The sequence below is a fragment of the Salvelinus fontinalis genome, chromosome 1 (assembly GCF_029448725.1).
Source record: "Salvelinus fontinalis isolate EN_2023a chromosome 1, ASM2944872v1, whole genome shotgun sequence".
Taxonomy (NCBI): Eukaryota; Metazoa; Chordata; class Actinopteri; order Salmoniformes; family Salmonidae; genus Salvelinus; species Salvelinus fontinalis.
The window spans coordinates 60,174,806-60,197,061 of record NC_074665.1 but is presented as its reverse complement, the minus strand read 5'-3'; the positions used below and the strand labels follow the sequence as shown (position 1 = coordinate 60,197,061).

Sequence of the window (22,256 nt, the reverse complement as noted above, 5' to 3'; positions counted from 1 at the left end):
GGTCCAACAAGTCCCTGTCATGCTCGTCGTATGAAGTAGAAGGAGACCAAGGTGCAGCGTGGTAAGCGTTCATGATATTTAATCAAACTGAACACTGAAACAAAATAACAAAGTAGAACAAAACGAAACAGTTCTGTCAGGTGCAGACACAAAACAGAAAACAACTACCCACAAAACACAGGTGGGAAAAAGTCTGCCTATGTATGATTCTCAATCAGAGACAATGATAGACAGCTGCCTCTGATTGGGAACCACACTCGGCCAAAAACAAAGAAATAGAAATATAGAATGCAAACTCCTGGCCTAACCAAAATGGAGAATAAAAACCTCTCTATGGCCAGGACGTGACAGTCCCAGACGTGCTCAATTGGATTGAGATCCGGGCTCTTCGCTGGCCATGGCAGAACACTGACATTCCTGTCTTGCAGGAAATCACGCACAGAACGAGCAGTATGGCCGGTGGCATTGTCATGCTGGAGGGTCATGTCAGGATGAGCCTGCAGGAAGGGTACCACATGAAGGAGGAGGATGTCTTCCCTGTAACGCACAGCATTGAGATTGCCTGCAATGACAACAAGCTCAGTCCGATGATGCTATGTCACACAGCCCCAGACCATGACGGACCCTCCACCTTCAAATCGAGTACAAGCCTCGGTGTAACACTCATTCCTTCGATGATAAACGCAAATCCGACCACCACCCCTGGTGAGACAACCACGACTCGTCAGTGAAGAGCACTTTGCCAGTCCTGTCTGGTCCAGCGACGGTGGGTTTGTGCCCATAGGCGACGTTGTTGCCGGTGATGTCTGGTGAGGACCTGCCTTACAACAGGTTTACAAGCCCTCAGTCCAGCCTCTCTCAGCCTATTGCGGACAGTCTGAGCACTGATGGAGGGATTGTGCGTTCCTGGTGTAACTCGGGTAGTTGTTGTTGCCATCCTGTACCTGTCCCGCAGGTGTGATGTTCGGATGTACCGATCCTGTGCAGGTGTTGTTACACGTGGTATGCCACTGCGAGGACGATCAGCTGTCCGTCCTGTCTCCCTGTAGTGCTGTCTTAGGCGTCTCACAGTACGGACATTGCAATTTATTGCCCTGGCAACATCTGCGGTCCCCATGCCTCCTTGCAGCATGCCTAAGCCACGTTCACGCAGATGAGCAGGGACCCTGGGCATCTTTTTTTGTGTTTTTCAGAGTCAGAGTCAGTCACTTAAGTTTTCATAACTGTGACCTTAATTGCACACCGTCTGTAAGCTGTTAGTGTCTTAACGACTGTTCCAGAGGTGCCTTTTCATTCATTGTTTAAGGTGCATTGAACAAGCATGGGAAACAGTGTTTAAAACCTTTACAATGAAGATCTGTGAAATTATTTGGATTTTTACGAATTATCTTTGAAAGACAGGGTCCTGAAAAAGGGACATTTCTTTTTTTGCTGAGTTTAGTATTCCTCAGTACTGCAAATTACAGTACATTACACGGTTTTCACGAGGCAATACATTTGCACAAACCATTCAAATTGACTGAACAACAAATTTCCATCATTTCTATTGCATATGTGATCAAATGTGTGATCATTGAAGCCATGATTCACAATGTAATCAAATGAAAGAAACATTATGTTTAGCAGGCACTAGTTTGCATCAAGCCTGGCTTGAGCAGTTGGGCATAGGTTCTCATCGAAATGGCAGTAAATATCCTCATTGTTCATGCACCTGGGGAAAAACCCTTTGGTATGGCGAATTCAAGTCTGACATAAAAATTATGTCATTGCATGCCTCATCCATGGCCTGAAGGAGGTAATTATACATCTTCCACCTGTATTGTAATTGTGTATTGCATGTTACAGCATTGTATTGTACTTATGTATTGTAGTGGTCCTGTACGTTGCTCAGTTCATAAGACTGAAACTAGCAACACTAGAGTTGTGGGTTTGATTCCCAGTGGGTTCACACTAGCAGCACCAGAGTTGTGGGTTCGATTCCCATTGAGGTCCCACTGGGGACTGCTGGTTTGATTCCCATTGTGAAAGGCAATTACTTTATATGAACATGTATTGCAATGTGAAATATAGCTTTCTAGATGAAACACTGATTAAATTTGGGGAAAAGTGACTACATGATTTTGTGTGTTGTACTTAATCAATTAAAAATATGCTTAGACTTTTGAAACAAATGCCTTCTTGATGATCTGTTTTGTGTTTTGTACTACAGTAGTGAAAATGTACCACATACTTGTGAAATTGCACCAAAGCGATTTAAAAAAATGATTAACTAGAAACTCATGCAACTCATGATGTCCACCTTGTTGTTGCCTATTTGTTGACTTCTTGTGTTTAGTTCATATTTGAGCTTCTCGTTTACTGTAACAATTTCTGTACTTGTTGAATCACAACATTCTGTTTTTACCTTCTCCAGCTTGAATATACACTGAACAAAAATATAAACGCAACATGTAAAGCAGAGGAGGCTGCTGACGGGAGGACGGCTCATAATAATATCTGGAAGAGAGTCAATGGAGTGGTATCTACCACATGGAAACATTGTCACCGAAAACACTCACACTCATTCAAACTTTTACAGATGCACAATCGAGAGCATCCTGTCGGGCTGTATCACCGCCTGGTACGGCAACTGCTCCGCCCACAACCGTAAGGCTCTCCAGAGGGTAGTGAGGTCTGCACAACGCATCACCGTGGGCAAACTACCTGCCCTCCAGGACACCTACACCACCCGATGTCACAGGAAGGCCAAAGAAAAGATCATCAAGGACAACAACCCCCCTAGCCACTGCCTGTTCACCCCGCTATCATCCAGAAGGCGAGGTCAGTACAGGTGCATCAAAGCTGTGACCGAGACTGAAAAACAGCGTCTATCTCAAGGCCATCAGACTGTTAAACAGCCATCACTAACATTGAGTGGCTGCTGCCAACATACTGACTCATCTCTAGCCACTTTAATAATTAAACATTGGATGTAATAAATGTATCACTAGTCACTTTAAACTATGCCACTTTATATACTGTTTACATACCCTACATTACTCATCTCATATGTACAGTTGAAGTTGGAAGTTTACATAGACCTTAGCCATATACATTTAAATTCAGTTTTTCACAATAGCTGACATTTAATCCTAGTAAAAATGTCCTGTTTTAGGTCAGTTAGGATCACCACTTTATTTTAAGAATGTGAAATGTCAGAATAATAGCAGAGAGAATGATTTATTTCAGCTTTTCTTTCTTTCATCACATTCCCAGTGGGTCAGAAGTTTACATACACTCAACTAGTATTTGGTAGCATTGCCTTTAAATTGTTTAACTTAGGTCAAATGTTTCGCCTTCCACAAGCCTTCCACAAGCTCTCCACAATAACTTGGGTGAATTTTTGCCCCTTCCTCCTGACAGAGCTTGTGTAACTGAGTCAGGTTTGTAGATATCCTTGCTCGCACACACATTTTCAGTTCTGCCCACACATTTTCTATGGGATTGAGGTCAGGGCTTTGTGATGGCCACTCCAATACCTTGACTTTGTTGTCCTTAAGCCATTTTGCCACAACTTTGGAAGTATGCTTGGGGTCATTGTCCATTTGGAAGACCCATTTGCGACCAAGCTTTAACTTCCTGACTGATGTCTTGAGATGTTGCTTCAATATATCCACATAATTTTACCTCCTCATGATGCCATCTATTTTGTGAAGTGCACCAGTCCCTCCTGCAGCAAAGCACCCCCACAACATGATGCTGCCACCCTTGTGCAAAAACGGTTGGGACGGTGTTCTTCGGCTTGCAAGCCTCCTCCTTTTTCCTTCAAACATAACGATGGTCATTATGGCCAAACAGTTCTATTTTTGTTTCATCAAACCAGAGGACCTTTCTCCAACAAGTACGATCTTTGTCCTCATGTGCAGTTGCAAACCGTAGTCTGGCTTTTTGATGACGGTTTTGGAGGAGTGGCTTCTTCCTTGCTGAGTGGCCTTTCAGATTATGTCGATATAGGACTTGTTTTACTGTGGATATAGATACTTTTGTACCTGTTTCCTCCAGCATCTTCACAAGGTCCTTTGCTGTTGTTCTGGGGTTGATTTGCACTTTTCGCACCAAAGTACATTCATCTCTAGGAGACAGAACGTGTCTCCTTCTTGAGCGGTGAGACGTCTGCGTGGTCCCATGGTGTTTATACTTGCGTACTATTGTTTGTACAGATGAACGTGGTACCTTCAGGTGTTTGGAAATTGCTCAATTGTTTTTGTTTTTCTGAAGTATTGGCTGATTTCTTTTTATTTTCCCATGATGTCAAGCAAAGAGGCACTGAGTTTGAAGGTAGGCCTTGAAATACATCTACAGGTACACCTCCAATTGACTCAAATGATGTCAATTGTCCTATCAGAAGCTTCTAAAGCCATGACATAATTTTCTGGAATTTTCCCAGCTGTTTAAAGGCACAGTCAACTTAGTGTATGTAAACTTCTGACCCACTGGAATTGTGATACAGTGAATTATAAGTGAAATAATCTGTGTGTAAACAATTGTTGGAAAAATGACTTGTGTCATGCACAAAGTAAATGTTCTAACCGACTTGCCAAAACTATAGTTTGTTAACAAGAAATTTGTGGAGTAGTTGAAAAACGAGTTTTAATGACTCCAACCTAAGTGCATGTAAACTTCCGACTTCAACTGTATATACTGTACTCTATACCATCTACTGCATTTTGCCAATGCCGCACGGCCATCGCTCATCCATATATTTATATGTACATATTCTTATTAATTCCTTTACACTTGTGTGTATAAGGTAGTTGTTGTGAAATTGTTAGATTACTTGTTAGATATTACTGCACAGTCGGAACTAGAAGCACAAGCATTTCGCTACTCTCGCATTAACATCTGCTAACCATGTGTATGTGACCAATAACATTTTATTTTATTTTATTTGAGTGACTGTGCCAAAATGGCCGAATGGATTTTCAAGCCTGACATATTAAAATGACCTTAGTCATCAGGCCTTTTAATTTTTGGAGTTTGTTGAAAAAAAGAAGACACAGACAGGTGAGGAAATCTTACAATCTTATTTTCCTATTTACTTTTCCTATTGTAAACAACGAGCTAGAACAACGACACATGTGGAGGATGCACACAAAGTAATGTGGATGGAGAAGGAAATGCATCGCTTTACAATGACCATCAGGGTGTACCCTTTCCATGCATACTAAATGTTGGCACTTTTGGTGACTTGACCTACATTGCATATACTATGAATATGACCATAGCACATGATTTATGGCGTTCATGAGGAGGGGGGCGGTGGGGGAAGATTCTTATGACATTGCCAGCAGTAAGACCTGAGTTCAACTTTCAAAAAGACAAGGACTGTAGCTTTCAAATGATACATCCCCCAAACTCCCTGGTCCAAAACAACCACTCAGAGTTGAACAGGTTTAAAGGGCAACGGCATCATGAACTTCCTTTACCAAGTACCAGGACATTTTAGGGAAAAAAACGGGTTGCCTCAATAACCCATAGCACACATCAAAATCCACAAAGAAATGGTTAATTGACCCCAAAATCACAACTTTGCAATGGCCATATCAGTCTCTGGACTTGAACCCCATTGAAAACCTGTGGTTTGAATTGAAGAGTGGAGTCCATAAGTGCAGATGAGGGATATAAAGGATCTGGAAAGAGTCTGTGTGGAGGAATGATCTCTCCCAGTGTGTTATCTAATCTCATAAAATATTTTTGAAAAAGGCTCAGTGCCGTTATCCTTGCAAGGGGAGTATCACGTTCCTGACCCGTTTTCTGTTATTTTTGTATGTGTTTAGTTGGTCAGGGCGTGAGTTGGGGTGGGCATTCTATATTTTGTGTTTCTATGTTTAGGTGGTTTGTAATTAGCCTTATATGGTTCTCAATCAGAGACAGGTGTTTGACTTTTCCTCTGATTGAGAATCATATAAAGGTAGGCTGTTCACACTGTTTGTTTGTGTTTGGTTGTCTTCTGTGTCTGTGTATGTTGCACCACACGGGACTGTTTCGGTTTGTTCGTTCGTTTGATGTAGTCTGTTCCTGTTCGTGAGTTCTTCGTGTCTTTATGTAAGTTCCATGTTCAGGTCTCGTCTACGTCGTTTTCTTATTTTTGTAGTTTGTTGAAGAATTTTTGTGTTTCGTCTTTTCTTGAATAAACGTTCATTATGTCCAAATATCACGCTGCACTTTGGTCCAATCCCTACTCCTCCTCTTCGTCTGAAGAGGAGGAGGACAGCCATTACAGGGAGGGTGGCAGAGTATTGAAAACAGGGGTGCCAATCATTTTTTGCCATATCTTTTTTTAACCTTTAATTTAAATTACTTGTTAAAGAAAATGTCTGTCTCTGAGCAACTGTGTTAGTATAAAATAAGATAATTTCCCAATTTATTAAAGCTTACAATATAGCTCAGTATTTGGAATATCTATTTTTAGCTCATTTTTATCAAGGGTGCCAATAATATTAGACGTGACTGTACTTGACTATGATGTGAACAGAACAAAAGCAAAGGTGCATCTTTTTCACTAGGTGGCACTCTATCCTTTACATGTTAATAAAATCATAGAACATCTAAACAAAGAATATTAGCCATTTGTTTGATTTCTTTTAAACCATAGCATACATTAGACACATTTCAGTTCATAATTTCACTGCAACGATTGTTAGAATGTTGTGCATGTTACATATATAAAAGGTGTAATACCAGTTTGGAAAACCAATATGAAATGTATATGCCACCATAATGCAAGAAATCTACATGTAGGGTATCCATGTTGGTGACCTAAACAAGACAATCGATTCAAACCAAGACAATGGTCAATACCAACATGAACGAAGCAGGTCTTTATTGTCGGTCATCATTGATGAAATGGATAACTTGTCAGCAAGCTAGTTCATATAATAAGCAGTTTATTTGATAATGATTTAACTCATGAAACACATTCATGCAAAGTCCATCCTAGATTGGGAAGAACAATAGTCCAGATAAGTAAACGTGGATTGAGGACAGAAAACGTCTTGAATGTACCCATAACAGAATAATATCATTTCTCCCTCTTCCTACCAACATTTTATGTATTCATCGATTCATTACTTTTGTTTTTAGATAGATCTTTAATCAAAGTTAAAGATTAAGTACATGTACAAGTTTACTGTTTACATCGGATACTTTATCTTGATGTTCTTTAAAATGTAGGTACATGTAGTCCGTAATACCCTTGATTGGTTAGCATTTCGTTGCACTTCAATTTACATACCGCATTTAATTATGAATGTTGTAGTCTGTCATTGCTGCAAGTATTTGTTCTGATAACTTTCCATAAGTTCTCTCTCTCACCAAACATTATTTTGAATAATGTCAAACTAAACAAATGCTGTATATTTAACACCACACAAATGTTAAACACATTTTGACTTGTTAGTTTGAATGAAGCAGTATCGTTAAAGCTTGAGGTCTCATTCAACAATTTGACACTTCTGAAAATGAAAGTAAATGAAACAAATGCAATTACACATTTTTTCTAAAGACTTGATTTATCAAATAAAAATAAAAATAACTTCTTGTCTCAAGAAGTAACTATATTATGTACAATACACTATGGGTAAATTATTATGGAACACCAGTATATTTCAATGGCAGGCATGGCAAATTTCTTAGAAGTGCTGATTGGTGCACACTATAGATGGACCAATCAAAAGCAAACTTTTATTGGTGTGAGCCAATGAAATGGCTTCTTATTAAACTGTGAATGAGTGACACATCACATAGCAGCTCTACCTGATTGCATGTCTTACTAAATTGCACAAAACATTTTGTTGGTGTATTGTTGTTGGGGTATTGTACAAAGCAAAATAAATACATTTTAAAACATTGCATTGTACTATTGTAGATGTATCGCTATATTGTGAGTTGCATTATCCTTGTCATTTGTTGAGAGAAATTATGATTTCCGTAAGTTAAATGGTAACACGTTTTATGTGAAGTGCAGACTAACAGTGAGAAAAGACAAATAAACAGTGACATTTAAAGTGCAAAATAAATACTATTCTACAGTGACGTTTTTAATATGCAGCATGTAGTAAGGGGACACACATGTTCAGAATAATAGTTCTTTGTAACTGAAAAAAAACAAGGAATTAGCTAAATCTCTGAAATGTGAATGATTGACTGATGATTTTACACCTGAAGTAAGGATTCTGTGAAACTGTATAGCTAGCACCCCCCATTCATGCGTATTAGCTGAATCATGTTCATTTGGACACATTCCACAGTATCTATCTTCAAATTTGTTTCTCATTTAATATGCGCCCAAAATGGCACTCAACTCCCCATTTAGTGCAGTACTTTTTAACAGTCCCCTATGAGCCCTGGTCAAAAGTAGTGCACTATATAGGGAATAAGGTGCCATTTGGGACGTAATGTTAATCTCTGGGTACATCCAGTGAATTCCCTTGAAGAAAAGCCACTTGTGATCATATCTGGGTGAAACCATCTCCCGAGGTAGACAAGAACACATGCGGACCATTACAAAGCCACAAGTAGATACATCGACTTTATCTTGCAAAACGCATTAATTTCGATTCCCCCCAAAATCCTGTTCTATCTCAATGAACAAAGAAAGAGTAATAATGACACTTATTTTCTGTAATACTTTACTTAATGTAGTATTACCGTTATTTCAAATGGTGATATAGGCCTACTGTAGGTAACATTTAGTAACACTTGAAGCAGTTCCTCGTGAAGTGTTATATTGTCTGATAAGCACATTCATAGCACTTTATAGATGCATTCGTAGGGCTTAATAAGACTGTATAATAAATACTCTATAATGGTTATCATAGATACGGCACACTTTTTCACTCCAAATGCAGACTTACCAGCTGTGATAGTCCCTGATTGGGTGTGAGAGAGAAATAATAACGCCAAGTGTAAACTGCACATTGCCTTTTTATAATCAAACACCATTTCAGATCTGATTCTTATGTACATGAAGGTAAAACTTTACTTGATTCCCCTTATGTGTTATAACGCTTTAAGATCATGAATGCAGCTCATAGATGCAGTCAGTGAGCATTGTGAAACTTTACAATACAGGTAATAAGGCATGAGAGATATTAATGATATATAACAGTCTCTGGCACCTTATTGCTTTATTGTACAGTTTATTTGACTTAATCTTTAAGGTGCTATGAATGCTTGTAAAGCAATACAACAGTTGATAACCCTTCATAAGAAATAGCGTCAAATAAAGTGTTACCTAAATTACTTCTGAGATCTGACCTATATAAAGTGAATCCTATAATTTAGCTATATATTATGTTCATATCACACATGATCATTCTAATTTAAAGCACTTCTTTAAGCAAACTAGTCAGTAAGATCAGATGAGGCTGCTGCTCTCCTGTTACAGTTCTTGTTTTGTCCCTGGAAGCGTTTGTGATGGGAGGAGCAGATAAGAACAGGTCTTAGAACAGGTCTTATTAAGGCTTTTGAGGGCTGCTGTACTGAGTCAGACTCCATTAGATTCCTCCAGGATCAGGGTTTAATTACAGAGGGGCTAGGGGAACCCAAATTTGCCAACGACATGGACATTGGGCACCATTGTCGTGCAGAGCCATCAAGAGTCAATGTGTAATTCGAACCCTGCTAAGGAACATGTTCCTAGACTGGAGCAGGGAGGCCTCAGCTGCAGAAGGAGGTTAGTAACACCCATTTCCCTAGTCTGTGCAGCATTGGGGGTCACACCGCTGCCTAGTGCTCCCTATTACTTCCTTTGTTCTTGGGCTTAATTGTAATTTGAAGCAGACCCCTCTTTGTATTCTTAAGCTGAGAGTTAAAACAAAGCGTTTTTGCACAATTTGCGACAAACACGTTTGTGATTGTGGAGTTACTCTGACATACAGTAGATAAACGGGTGTGTGAAGTGCAGTTTGGATAGACTGATAGATAGATTGCCCTGGGCTAGCCTATATTATCTGGTGGCTGTCTTGCTCTCAGAAGCATCTAACTTCCCCTTAGTGGGTGTGGATGTAGATGACGATGGGTAAAATTTGCCTCGCCTTCTGGGCATCCCAGTGGTGGAGGAGTCCTCGGTCTGAGGCGGTCTGGGTTTTAGCGGAAGTGCAGTCTGCGCCCGCACAGATATGAGCTGCCTACGGACCTCTGTGACTGCAGCCCCCCGTCGTGGGCGCTGAGGGGAGGGGCTGTCGGTCCGGGAGGTGGAGTAGCTGCGGGGGGAGGTGCTGAGGCTACGGGGGGAGGGGAATGCAGAGTGAGGGGCTCGGAAGATGACACCACGCAGGGGGGTTCGGGAGGTGGAGAATAGGGAGGAGTCAGCCCCGGGTCCATGTCGGGATTGCAGAGTCTGGGATCTCTGGTGCAGTGGAACATTCATGCTTGGGATCCTGGGTTTGTGAGATTGATGCCTGAAAGACAGAGACACAACACAGAAATAGTCAAAGCTCTAGAATGATGCTTTGAATCCTCAATTCTGTTCTAGAATGATGCTTTGAGTTTATAACATGGAGTCTTTCAAATAATATGAATATTATTATCCATTCAGAATATTATTCAAAGGACAGGGTGAACAACACAGTCTTGGCTTGAGCCCCTATAGATTGACAATTGATAAGAGCATGTGTTTCCTGTCAGATATGTTATAACTGAACCCACCTAGTATATACAGTTGAAAGATGTGGCTTGTGGACACTAGAATTGGTGCCAGTTTGGGAGATGGCATCAGATGCTGTAACAGAGGGACCCTGCAGCTTAACAGGTGTGACGGGACGGGGTATCCTGCTTCTTTGACGCCCCCCACGCCTCTCCCTTTCCCAGCCAACACCCCTCTCCTTCCTGGGCAGAGAGTCGTCCTCATCATGGGTGTCTTCCTCCGACTGAGTCTCTGCTGCTGCTTTACAGCCATCATCCGCAGACGAAGCTGAGGAAACAGAAGCCAGTCTTAGCATACGACCTTGTGTCCTTTCCATGACCAGCCGGGCTAGGTGAGGTTGCTTGGCCTTCTGACGAGTCTTGAGTGACTGGGACGCCGCCGACTGGTCCTGGTCTGAGCCAGTGTCCTCCTCAGACCGGGAGAGAACCGGGATTCGGCTCAGTTTGCGAGGCCTGGTTTGTTTGCTAGTCTCTGCCACTTCTTTGCTCTCCACCTGGTGCACTGCCAATGTTTCTGGATCACCAGAGTCCTTAGGATCTTCTTTTGGAGAAGCCTCAATGTTTTGTTTGAGCTGGACCTGGTTTTCCATCTCTGCCAATGTCACATCTTGGGCAGGCGCCTTCTCAGGGGAAACAGCAATAGGGGTATCCTCTTGTTCAGAGTATAACTTGGTGTCTGTGGAAACGACCAGGACATCCTCGGCTTCAGGTTCTTCAGAGGGACAGAGAATGGGAGAGGAGAGGTTTGACTGTTTCTCTGGCGGAGCCTCCGCCCCAAGTTCCGTCTCTTCTTCCTTCTCTTTTTCTGTAGAGATTAACTCGTCAACCTCTTTGTTTGCAACATCTTCTTCCTCCTCCTCCTTAGCCATGTTTCCATCTGGGGAACCTGGGGTTTCTCTCTCTGGAACTTCCCCCTTGGACCTACCATCTCTCTCCTCCTCATCCTCATCTTTCTCATCCTCCTCGTCGCTCTCTGGAATGTTCTCCTCAAGCCTGCTCTCTTCGTCCCCTTCCTCGACTTTCTCATAGACGTCACCTTCTGATCCACTCTCCCTCCTGTGTACGTTGTATGTCTTTGGGACCTCACTTTCAGACTCCCTCTCCGTCCCCTTCTCAACGTCGTTTTCTGAAAGGTCCCCATCGGATCTGCTCTCCCTACCTTTCTCTTTCTCTCCATCGGAGACATCCTCCTCTTTATCTCCCTCCAAGCAGTACTCTTGTTCAGCTGTGGGCTCCTCAACCAGCCCGGGGAGCAGCAGCCTGGGTTGCAGGGCCCCCGAGGAGCTCATCACATTATGGTGGGTGGTCTCGGCAATGTGGAGAAATGTACGCTCCACTTTGGTGAAAGGAGGGGAGGTGCTAGTGGGAGCAACCACATTGGACGCCATATTGACCAGGATGGAAGTGACGGCTGTCAAAGACGATTTGGGCTCGGACTTCAGCTGGGAGGACAGAGTACCTGGCTCAGACACGTCCAGCAGGCTTCCCAGAGCTCCCAGGGCTCTCTCGCACTGGGGTGTGACGGCAGCCAGGGTCCCCTGGTGGCTCCCGGTATTGTCCGGGGGCAGATCGCCCACCACGGCAAGGGACTTCCTCATGTCTCCAGGGGAGAAGAGCACCAGGGTCTTGGAGCCTTCCTCCAGCTCCAGGTCCGGATCACCCCCCAACCCCACTCCCGTAGAGACCCGGTGAGGGTAGTCCAGAGGAGGCTCGTCTGCAAGGAGAGTAGAGGGCGCTCCATCATCACCCTCCTGGCTGTGCTCGCTGCTTTTGGGGCTCCCAACACCGCTGGACCCAACCCCGGCCCCATTCATATCCCCATCACGATCCTGCTCAACAAGGGTTCCGGAACCAACCTCAAAAGAGGTTTGGAGAGGTGGAAGGGTGGCGGTGAGCATGGCAGAGAGGAAGTCCACCCGATGTATGCGATGCTGGGCCAGCATGGTAAGGTCAGGTCTCTCTCTCTGGTCCTCCACACTGCCAACCTGGTATGTGTTGATCTGCTCCTGGGCCTATAACATATGACAAAGAGAGAGGCTGGCTGTAGTACATGAGTATTAAAGAAAAGGAAACACTTTCCCTGAAGCCTAGGACATAATACATACAGTATATAATAATGAAATATCAGATGTATTATCTAACAATGTGTTACTGAAATGAAACAGAACAAACATATCTGAAGAGCACCGTCACAAAGACTTTAGTACATGTCAACAAACGCAGACACCTGTAAACAGTTGCAGAGCAGAACCAGTGTATGACCTTAAAAATATGAATCTATTAGAAAAATTCAGATACGTTTAAAATTACTATCATTGCATCAAAACAGCTCAAGCAAAGACAACATTTCCGCAAAGTACTTCCCCAAATCCTTTAATCATATTTTGGTTGTATACAAGCGTCTGAGGATTGTCTAGTATAGTTTACATCCACGGATAGAAAAGGCACAGAAAGTCCATACTGTCTGTATGTACATGTTATGTTTTCTGTTTTCTTTTAAATTGCTCAAACCAGGTTTGATTTCAAGTGTGGCCAAGGTGTAGCCATGATTAAAAACAGTGTGTTATCAAATTAATGTACAGGTGTGAAGCAGATATACAAGATCACATGACATGCTGACATCAGTGTTGCAATGTTGTTGATCCACCAATGTACTAATATACATGTTTTTAAACATTTATTGAAAAAGATTGCTTGATATACATGCTTTTAAATACATTATGGAATACATGACTCTACAGGGTTATTGCGATAGAAAAACAAATGCTTATAATATATTCACAAAAGGCGATAGGGACTGTCCCGTCCTCCTTTACTGAGAAAGAAACTCACAGATCACGATGTTGTTCAAATAATGGTTGACATCTTTTACATTCACTCAAAAGTGTTAGAAAATAATGATTGGTACTGTATTATCTTACACATTCCCATGCCATCCCATCCCACACGTACATTATCTGCAATGAACTGGAGGAGATAATAAGCAAGTACTGCGAACCATTATACATCCTAGGAAGAATTTGCGTCAGGAAGGACTTTCATAGAAGAGTCCCCAATGAAACGGAGTCAAAAATATTGTTTCCAAGTGTTTGATATTTGGTACCATTCCATTCATTACAATGAGCCCGTCCTCCTGTAGCTCCTCCCACCAGCCTCCTCTGACGTACACACAAGACTGGGGCAACATAATACAGGCTAAAGCAGCATCATTACAGTATATGATTGCATGTCATTTTACATGAAAATGCTTCGGCAGGAAAACTCCCAATACGCATTTCAACGTTAACAGCCAAACAAAATGTTTGACATACATGTTTTTAACACATGGTTACTAAGCCTACTAAGGTAATCACTGATCCGTGAGTATCCTTTTTTGGTTAGGAAATAAACCAAAGTGCAGAAGATAAACTCTAGACCAACGTATACAAGGACATATCAAATACAAATCAGACTTGACAAAATATAGTTCAAGCAAAGTGGCAACCATTATTGTTTATTGTGAGAACTGAACTGAGATCAGGGCCCCTATTCACAAAGCGTCTCAGATAAGGAGTGCTGATCTAGGATACATTTTCCATTTTAAATCCTAACTAATAAGATTACATGGACAGGGGGTACCTGACCTTAGATCAGCACTTGTATTCTGAGATGCTGGATACATACAGCCTCAGAACTGAGCTTAACCAGAGGTTGAGAAATACATTCAGTGTTTCATTATTAGATCTCTGAAAAAGTGAAATTGATGGAAGACCAAAAAGGCAAGTGTATTATAAGATATTTTTTGCTCACTATACAATCTATATATGGTCTCAATTCAATTAAACCTGCATTGTGGTGTTTACGCAGCATAGCTCTTCCTTTCCCACGGTCAAATGAAATGACAGAGCGGTGTTGGGTACTGTTAAATCCAATTAGGAATTAGAATACAAATGGATCATAATGAGAGGGAGGGAATATGTTGTGTACCTCCAATCAAGTTTACTTGCAAAGTTTCATCGACATAGGTGTCATTTTGGCTTAGATTTGATGGAAGGAAGACTTGAATTTAACATTGAGCATCAATCAATGTTTATTGGATCTCTATAGTTAAATCCTACTACTACTGGCCTAAAGCATGTGGATGATACTCTCGCCTCTGGAACCATATACAGTGCATTCATGGAAATATTCAGACCCCTTCACTTTTTCCATAATGTGTTACGTTACAGCCTTATTCTAAAATTGATTAAATAAATAAAAACCCTCATCAATATACACACAATACCCCCATAATGACAAAGCAAAAACAGGTTTTGAGATTTGTTTGCAAATGTTAATTTTTTTTAAAATAAACGTTTTTTACATAAGTATTCAGACCCTTTGCTATGAGAGTCGAAATTGAGCTCAGGTGCATCCTGTTTCCATTGATAATCCTTGAGATGTTTTTACAACTTGATTGGAGTCCACCTGTGCTAAATTCAATTCATTGGACATGATTTGGAAAGGCACACACCTGTCTATATAAGGTCCCACAGTTAACGGTGCATGTCAAAGCAAAAACCAAGCCATGAGGTTGAAGGAATTGTCCATAGAGCTCCGAGACAGGAGTGTGTCGAGGCACAGATCTGGGGAAGGGTACCAAAAAATGTCTGCAGCATTGAAGGTCCGCAAGAACACAGTGACCTCCATTGTTCTTCAATGAAAGAAGTTTGGAACCACCAAGAGACTCTTCCTATAGAGCTGGCCGCACGGCCAAACTGAGAAATCAGGGGAGAAGGTTCTTAGTCAGGGAGGTGACCAAGAACCCGATGGTCACTCTGACAGAGCTCCAGAGTTTCTCTGTGTAGATGGAAGAACCTTCCAGAAGGACAACCATCTCTGCAGCACTCCACCAACCAGGCCTTTAATTCTAGAGTGGCCAGACAGAAGCCACTGCTCAGTAAAAGGCACATGACAGCCCGCTTGGAGTTTGCCAAAAGGCTCCTAAAGGACTCTTAGACCATGAGAAACAAGATTCTCTGGTCTGATGAAACCAAGATTGAACTCTTTGGCCTGAATGCCATGTGTCACTTCTGGAGGAAACTTGGCACCATTGCTACGGTGAAGCATGATGGTGACAGCATCATGCTGTCAGCGGCAAGGACTGGGAGAATAGTCAGGATCGAAGGAAAGATGAACAGAGCAAACTAAAGAGAGAACCTTGATGAAAACCTGCTACAGAGCGCTCATGGCCTCAAACTGGGGCAAAGGTTCACCTTCCAACAGGACAATGACCCTAATCACACAGCCAAGACAATGCAGGAGTGGCTTCGCTGAATGTCCTTGAGTGGCCCAACCAGAGCCCGGACTTGAACCCGATCAAACAAACAAAACCTGCTGAGCCGCGATGCTCCCCATCTAACCTGACAGAGCTTGATAGGATCCACAGAGAAGAATGGGAGAAACTCCTCCAATACAGGTGTGCCAAGCTTGTAGCTTGATACCCAAGAGGCTGTAATTGCTGCCAAAGGTGCTTCAACAAAGTACTGTGTAAAGGGTCTGAATACTTATGTAAATGTGGTATTCTCTGTTTGTTTTATTTTTATACATTTGCAAAAAAATCTAAAAAACAGTTTTTGCTTTGTCATTATGTGGTATTGTGTGTCGACTAATGAGGGGAAAAAACGATTTAATACATTTTAGAATAAGGCTGTAATGTAACAGAATGTGTAAAAAGTCAAGGGGTCTGAATACTTTCCGAATGCACTGAAGGCCTTCATCCCCCTGTAGAATGGATCCCAGTTTGATCCTCGCATGAGCTATTTCTGCTCCCTCTACTCTGTCTCCCTTCTTCTGCTCCTATCCTGTCATGAAACAATTATTACTAAAGGAGTTCGGAAATTCCGTTCTACTTTGTAAAAAAAGTCAAATCTACTAAAATTATCAGGTAGACTCGTCTCACAAGTAGATATGTTTGTAAACAAACATTGCATAAACATTGCTAGGACAGGTTCAATTGAATTTCATCCGTAATCCCCTCCTTTTAAACAATTACATAAGTGAGCAACAAATATTGACAATATGGACATTTCACACAATCTATAGTTGTGACTGGTGCAGCAAAATGAAGGCATGTTCTTGAAGCAACAAGATCTGTGTCTTCTATCCAGAGTCCAAACAGCAGTATCAAAGGCAAGAGAAATTAAATGATTGACAATAATAAACATTATAAACTATAAAATTATGAAAAATGAATAATTATTGCTGGTAACACTGGTAAAACTGTCAAAACTGACATGAAAAAACCAGATGCAGTTGTTTGTGTGCATATGAATAATACAATATTATAGACATGTTATAGGCATTCTACATACATGTTATAAACATTTATATGCGGTAAGACAAAGCAGCATTCCACTAAAATGGTGGAATCTATTACCTATCAATCTATTGCTTATCAATCTATTGCCTATCAATCTATTGCCTATACTGACCCATAATTGACCCTCAGACAGTAAACAATCATATAGAATTCATCTCTGTTCATCTCACCATCCTGGCACATTGACTATGATAAAGCAGCATCCGGAATAGCCATTCAACATTTTGCTATGCTTTGCTATTTTAAATAACAAAACCTTAAACTTGATCAAACAAGAACAATACATGAGGATGAAGAGGGTAGTAGTGTTTGTGGGGATGATGATAATAATGAGTAGGAGTGGAATAATACTTATCCCCCCTACACACACACACACACACAAAAGCCAGTCCTAAAGCACATTAAGCATGTGCAGATGAAAGCCTGGGCAGAGCAGAAATGAGCAGAAAACGATTTTTCCTAAAAGTCTACCTCTAACAAAGCTACAGTACTCAGCACTTGAATAAAAACAGCATCTTTCAAAAAACAAATGTCAGTGTACAGTAAAGTGGTGTGTACAGTAAAGTGGTGTGTACAGTAAAGTGGAATGTACAGTAAAGTGGTGTGTACAGTAAAGTGGAATGTACATTAAAGTGGTGTGTACAGTAAAGTGGAATGTACAGTAAAGTGGAGTGTACCGTGTCTGTGGTGTACAAGTTTTTGAAACATGTGGATCGTTCTCTCTCTCTCCTCTCTCTCTTTTCTCACAATACCTATCTCTCCCTCTGTCTCTCTTTTAAAGCTGGGTGATATTGACAAAAATCCATATTGCGATAAATTGCCTAAATTAATGCAAAAACGATAAAAAGAACGATAAGTTTATAACATGAAATTGCACCACAGTTGTTTTATTCTCCTTTAAACTACTACTACTACTAACTTGGTTGTAGCCATCAATTGTGCCATTAACAATCACATGGAGTGATTGCAGTGCCAACAGAAATTGTATTTGAATTCCATAATTTTTTATTTGTATTAGGATATTGCATTTGAATTGAATATTTTTGAATTTGCAATGCACAAATTTAATCATTTAATTAATAAATTGAACTTGTATTTCATGATTTGAAACGGAATTGAATGAATATTTAAAATTTATTTTCAATTTAATTGAATATTCAAATTCAATATTTAGATATTCCGATATTCCATTCATTGTCTGTGTATGACGTTTACAAACTATTATTTCAAGTTGATCAAAGTTTCATATATTCAACTTCTCAGATGCGTTCAGATTCAGTTTTCAAATTCAGTTCTCTGAATTCAGATTCAAAACCAGAGACAACATCCTGGTACTTTGCCAGCCAGGACAGGTAGAGGAGAACAGACAGAATCAAACTCTCTCTGTGGTAGAAACTTCTGGCGGTTTCTGAAGCCAATGTTGCATGTTACATTAATTTTCTAACTAAGAATTTGGCTCTGTTGGCACTAAAATCGCTCCATACAATCACCCATATTAGCAAATTTATTTCATTTCAAACTTCACATTTCTCTAGTATAGGCTACTTATCGTAATGAACAATATCAGCAAAATGCCTGCGATTAGTGATCGTTATGGTCTGTGTTGATAATCTTCGGTTTATCTTCCCAGCTCTATTCTCTCCCTCCACATCCACAATATCCACTGAGCTGTATGCCTCGTGGAGTGGCCATTTTAGGAGCCTGGGGTTCGTATCCAGTGACCTTGCCTGCATTTCCTCCAGAAGGACGAAACCCGATCATATTATTCCTGATCTACAGGCCCACAGGCTTATCTGGAGCACAGTGTACAGGCCGGGCAGGGCCGGCCCCAGTTTATTGCACAATAAATAAAAAAGTAATTGTTGTTGTAATATTCCCTTTTGTTAAACCCTCCAGTCCACTTAGATATAGCCAGGATTGTGTTTATTTCTGTGACGAGGTGGAGGAGGGAGCAGAATGTATTGTTGTTGTTGTGGTTTGGGAAAAAGCGCTGCATGTGGTTACACAAAATGCTAGCTACAACCCTTACTGGGGTTTTTATCCGATCACGTCTTATTCATTAGTTTGGCCAGCATCTGTTGTATCTGGAGTCGGGACAGGTTGAGGACAGAGTGTCTGGGTCGCGGCACCCCGGGGCTGCCGGGTACCAGGGGTATGTGGCGCCGCGAGGGGAGACGGGCGGGGCTGCTCTCGGCGGAGCGGCTTCTCTGGATCAACGCCCCAGCTTCCGAATTACCATGGGGATACTGCTCCGTCTCCAGGGTAGAGGACGAGAACACGTACGACGCCAATCTCCTCAATTGGTTGGGCCTCGGGAAAGAGTGGTGGGGGTGGGGCCTGTCCTCCTCCAACTGAAAAAGACCAATAAGAGTGGAGGAGAAAGGCATCAGGCGGGGGGGGGTGGCCAAGAAGACTCCGTCTCTTCTCTATCTCTGCTGGCAGGGGAATGTCTGGGTCTCTGTGTGTCTGTGTGCATGTTGTAGTGAGCACACTACACACACACGCACATACAGCAGAAATATAAGGGGAGGGATCTCTTTTTTCAATTTCTTTTTTTTAGGGAGGGATAAACGAGACCGAAGCACAATGGTTTGGGTTGGGTTTTATTTTGAATGGATAAAAAGAGATGTTCGAGCATTTCAGTGTTTGCCGACTGTCACTGGATATGGATATGCAGGCACAGGGCCAGAGTTGTTCTGGCAAGATATTTAATGGGGTTTCCGAGGGGCTGAGATTGACTTGGCGCTGAGAGAGAGGAGAGAGAGGAGAAACATATCCCTACTTGTTTTGTGAAACAGTTTTTGTGTACTGTCTGGAGCAGTTTACTGTCTTAAGCCATAACATATCTTCTATCAGAACATGTATTCACACAACAGCATAATATTGCATCATCAGCACAAAATGGTTGAATTGGCTGCTATCTTGAACAGGTCTTTCTTGCAAAATAACTCTTTGTATCAATGAGACAATCATGGTTAAATCAATAAAAAACGCATACTACAAGGAACTTTCGCTCCACCAATTTCAGTAGCTGCCAAAATGAATGCTATTAAAACTATGGCCAGAATTTAACCATTGAAGATAACTGTTCCTCCACACTGCTGTGCTTCATGAAGTGTGTTTCACTTGCACAGCTGTGTATCCCGAATGGAGGGAATTCATTCTTCATAGGAGATAGGAATCTGCAGTCCTCTTGCACACACTGGATGACTTATTAAATACAATACTACCGGTATAAATAAAACATTAACCATTGACTTTATGACAGCTTGGTAATTATAGGCTTTAGTCAGTGGATAGATGAAGCAAAAATAGAGTAAAAAAATACAGTAAGCTATGTAATGCACTGTTATTGGTCAAATTAACACTGGGTGTACATAAATTGACCTTCAAAAAGTAACTACCAATGGCTGAGAAGATTAAGAATAAGTATATGATTCATTCAAATTGTGTCCAGTTACATTGTCGACACAAGAAATAACAGGAAATGGCCCACGGCCCAAGATAACATAGACATATACCCGCAGAAAGACGAACACAGATGCAGACGAAGACAGACAGGTGGCCAAGTACATTTAAATTTAATTAGAATTTCAATTCAGTTCAAATGGACCCCAACCCATACAAACACACTCACACACCAAGACACACACCAATTCTCCACCCCGCAGTCCCTTGATCTTACCTGTCCTTGAGCTCCAAAGTGCTCCGACTGCGGCCGTGGTCTTTGTCCACGGCTATGAGGCAGAGTGTGATAACCCGAGTGTCCAGGACTAGCCCCATTAGACCCCTCCCCTTCCGGAAGTGCCACTATGCCTCCTGCTCGCATCTTAGGCCTCACCACCACCTCTCCACCTACAGCTCCCCGTAACCTCCTCCGTTCCTCCAGTTCATCCAGGGGCTTCAGCTCCTCGGGCTCCTCATCGGTGGTGGGCCCCGAGGTGGTGGGCTCAGCACCCGGGCCCAGGAGACCCAGGAAGTCCTGGAGCTCAGTCTCCTTGTCAATGATCACCCACTCCTTGCTGTCAAAGTCTTCCTCCTCGGCGAGTGGTACAGACCGGATGAAGGCGTTACTGTGGGCCTCGGGGTCAGCCGCGGAGGCAACGGAGACCTCCTGGCCTGGTCTCCCACCGCCACCCTGCCGGTCCCCACCTCCTCCCTCCAGGGAGTGCATCTGGGCCGGCTGGGAGGAGTGCACGTAGCGGGACGGGGATCCCAAGATGTCCATACGAGACCTGGTGGGGAGACAAAAAAAATCACTGTCCAAAACCTTGGTAATTTGACTGTGTGTATGTATGTGTGTTGTGTTTTAATGCGTTTTCAGTGTGTGTGTGTGTGTGTGTGTGTGTGTGTGTGTGTGTGTGTGTGTGTGTGTGTGTGTGTGTGTGTGTGTGTGTGTGTGTGTGTGTGTGTGTGTGTGTGAGTGAGTGGGGGAGATCTTCCTGGGTTATACTCAACCTTGTCTCAGGGTAGTAAGTTTGTGTCTGTTCACATCCCTTAACACTAGAACCGCCTTTAAATTTTAATTTAATTTTGTAAATAAATAAAAGAATCAACCAAAAAAAAAACGATGTCCTGCTCCTTCCCTGACTTTTCCTAAATGTTTGTATTTTACACTGCTAATTTGTCAGACTTTTAAAATCACAAACAGAAATGTATTTGGAGCCTTTTTACCGTTTTTTTTCACACCTATTCCTAACTCTATCAGCCAAGATAATGTGCTGTAGGATTCTGGTACCCAGCCAGGGGCTAATGCTTCTCTCTCCTCACTTAATGAATGACAAATGGATGAATGGGCGATACTTGTGCACCTTACTTCATAATTGAATTTAAATTAGGCCTAACTGAATGATAAGGAGGGCGAAGAGGGCGATTTAATTTCAAACAACAATAGTGTAATGATGAGTTTGTGTTATGCCTATTTATCAACGTTGGCACTCATGTTAATAATTTGACCGCACGCTTTGCGGGTTAATACCATTCTCTTTTACATTTTCATTTGTAAAAGGAAGCTGTTACAGGACTGTTTTATTTACTATAACTCTATTACTAATCAAATGTATTGTAAGGGAAACGAAAACATGCTGTGTGTTGCAGTGGGACATTAGAATAATGCAAAACATATCCTTGACTGCATCCAACTTGATGAGCTGGAACCACCGATGCAAGTCAGCCTGCACATCAAAACTACATCTAAACTATACCAAAACTATACTGAAACTAATTTCAC

The 22,256-nt window shown here is 41.8% G+C and overlaps 1 protein-coding gene across 5 annotated transcripts in view; it reads right to left on the bottom strand.

The window, feature by feature from the left end:
* Positions 1 to 6,845: 6,845 nt before the first annotated feature.
* LOC129858946 (tau-tubulin kinase 1-like) overlaps positions 6,846 to 22,256 on the bottom strand; it is a 37,629-nt gene continuing 22,218 nt past the window's right edge. For all 5 annotated transcript variants that reach the window (XM_055928198.1, XM_055928222.1, XM_055928214.1 and 2 more), the window contains 3 exons: positions 20,712 to 21,261; positions 10,690 to 12,698; positions 6,846 to 10,442 (listed from right to left, as the gene is read on the bottom strand). In XM_055928198.1, coding sequence (XP_055784173.1) covers positions 9,989 to 10,442; positions 10,690 to 12,698; positions 20,712 to 21,261 — 3,013 coding nt within the window. In that variant the 3' untranslated portion in view covers positions 6,846 to 9,988. The remainder of the gene's footprint in view (positions 10,443 to 10,689; positions 12,699 to 20,711; positions 21,262 to 22,256) is intronic.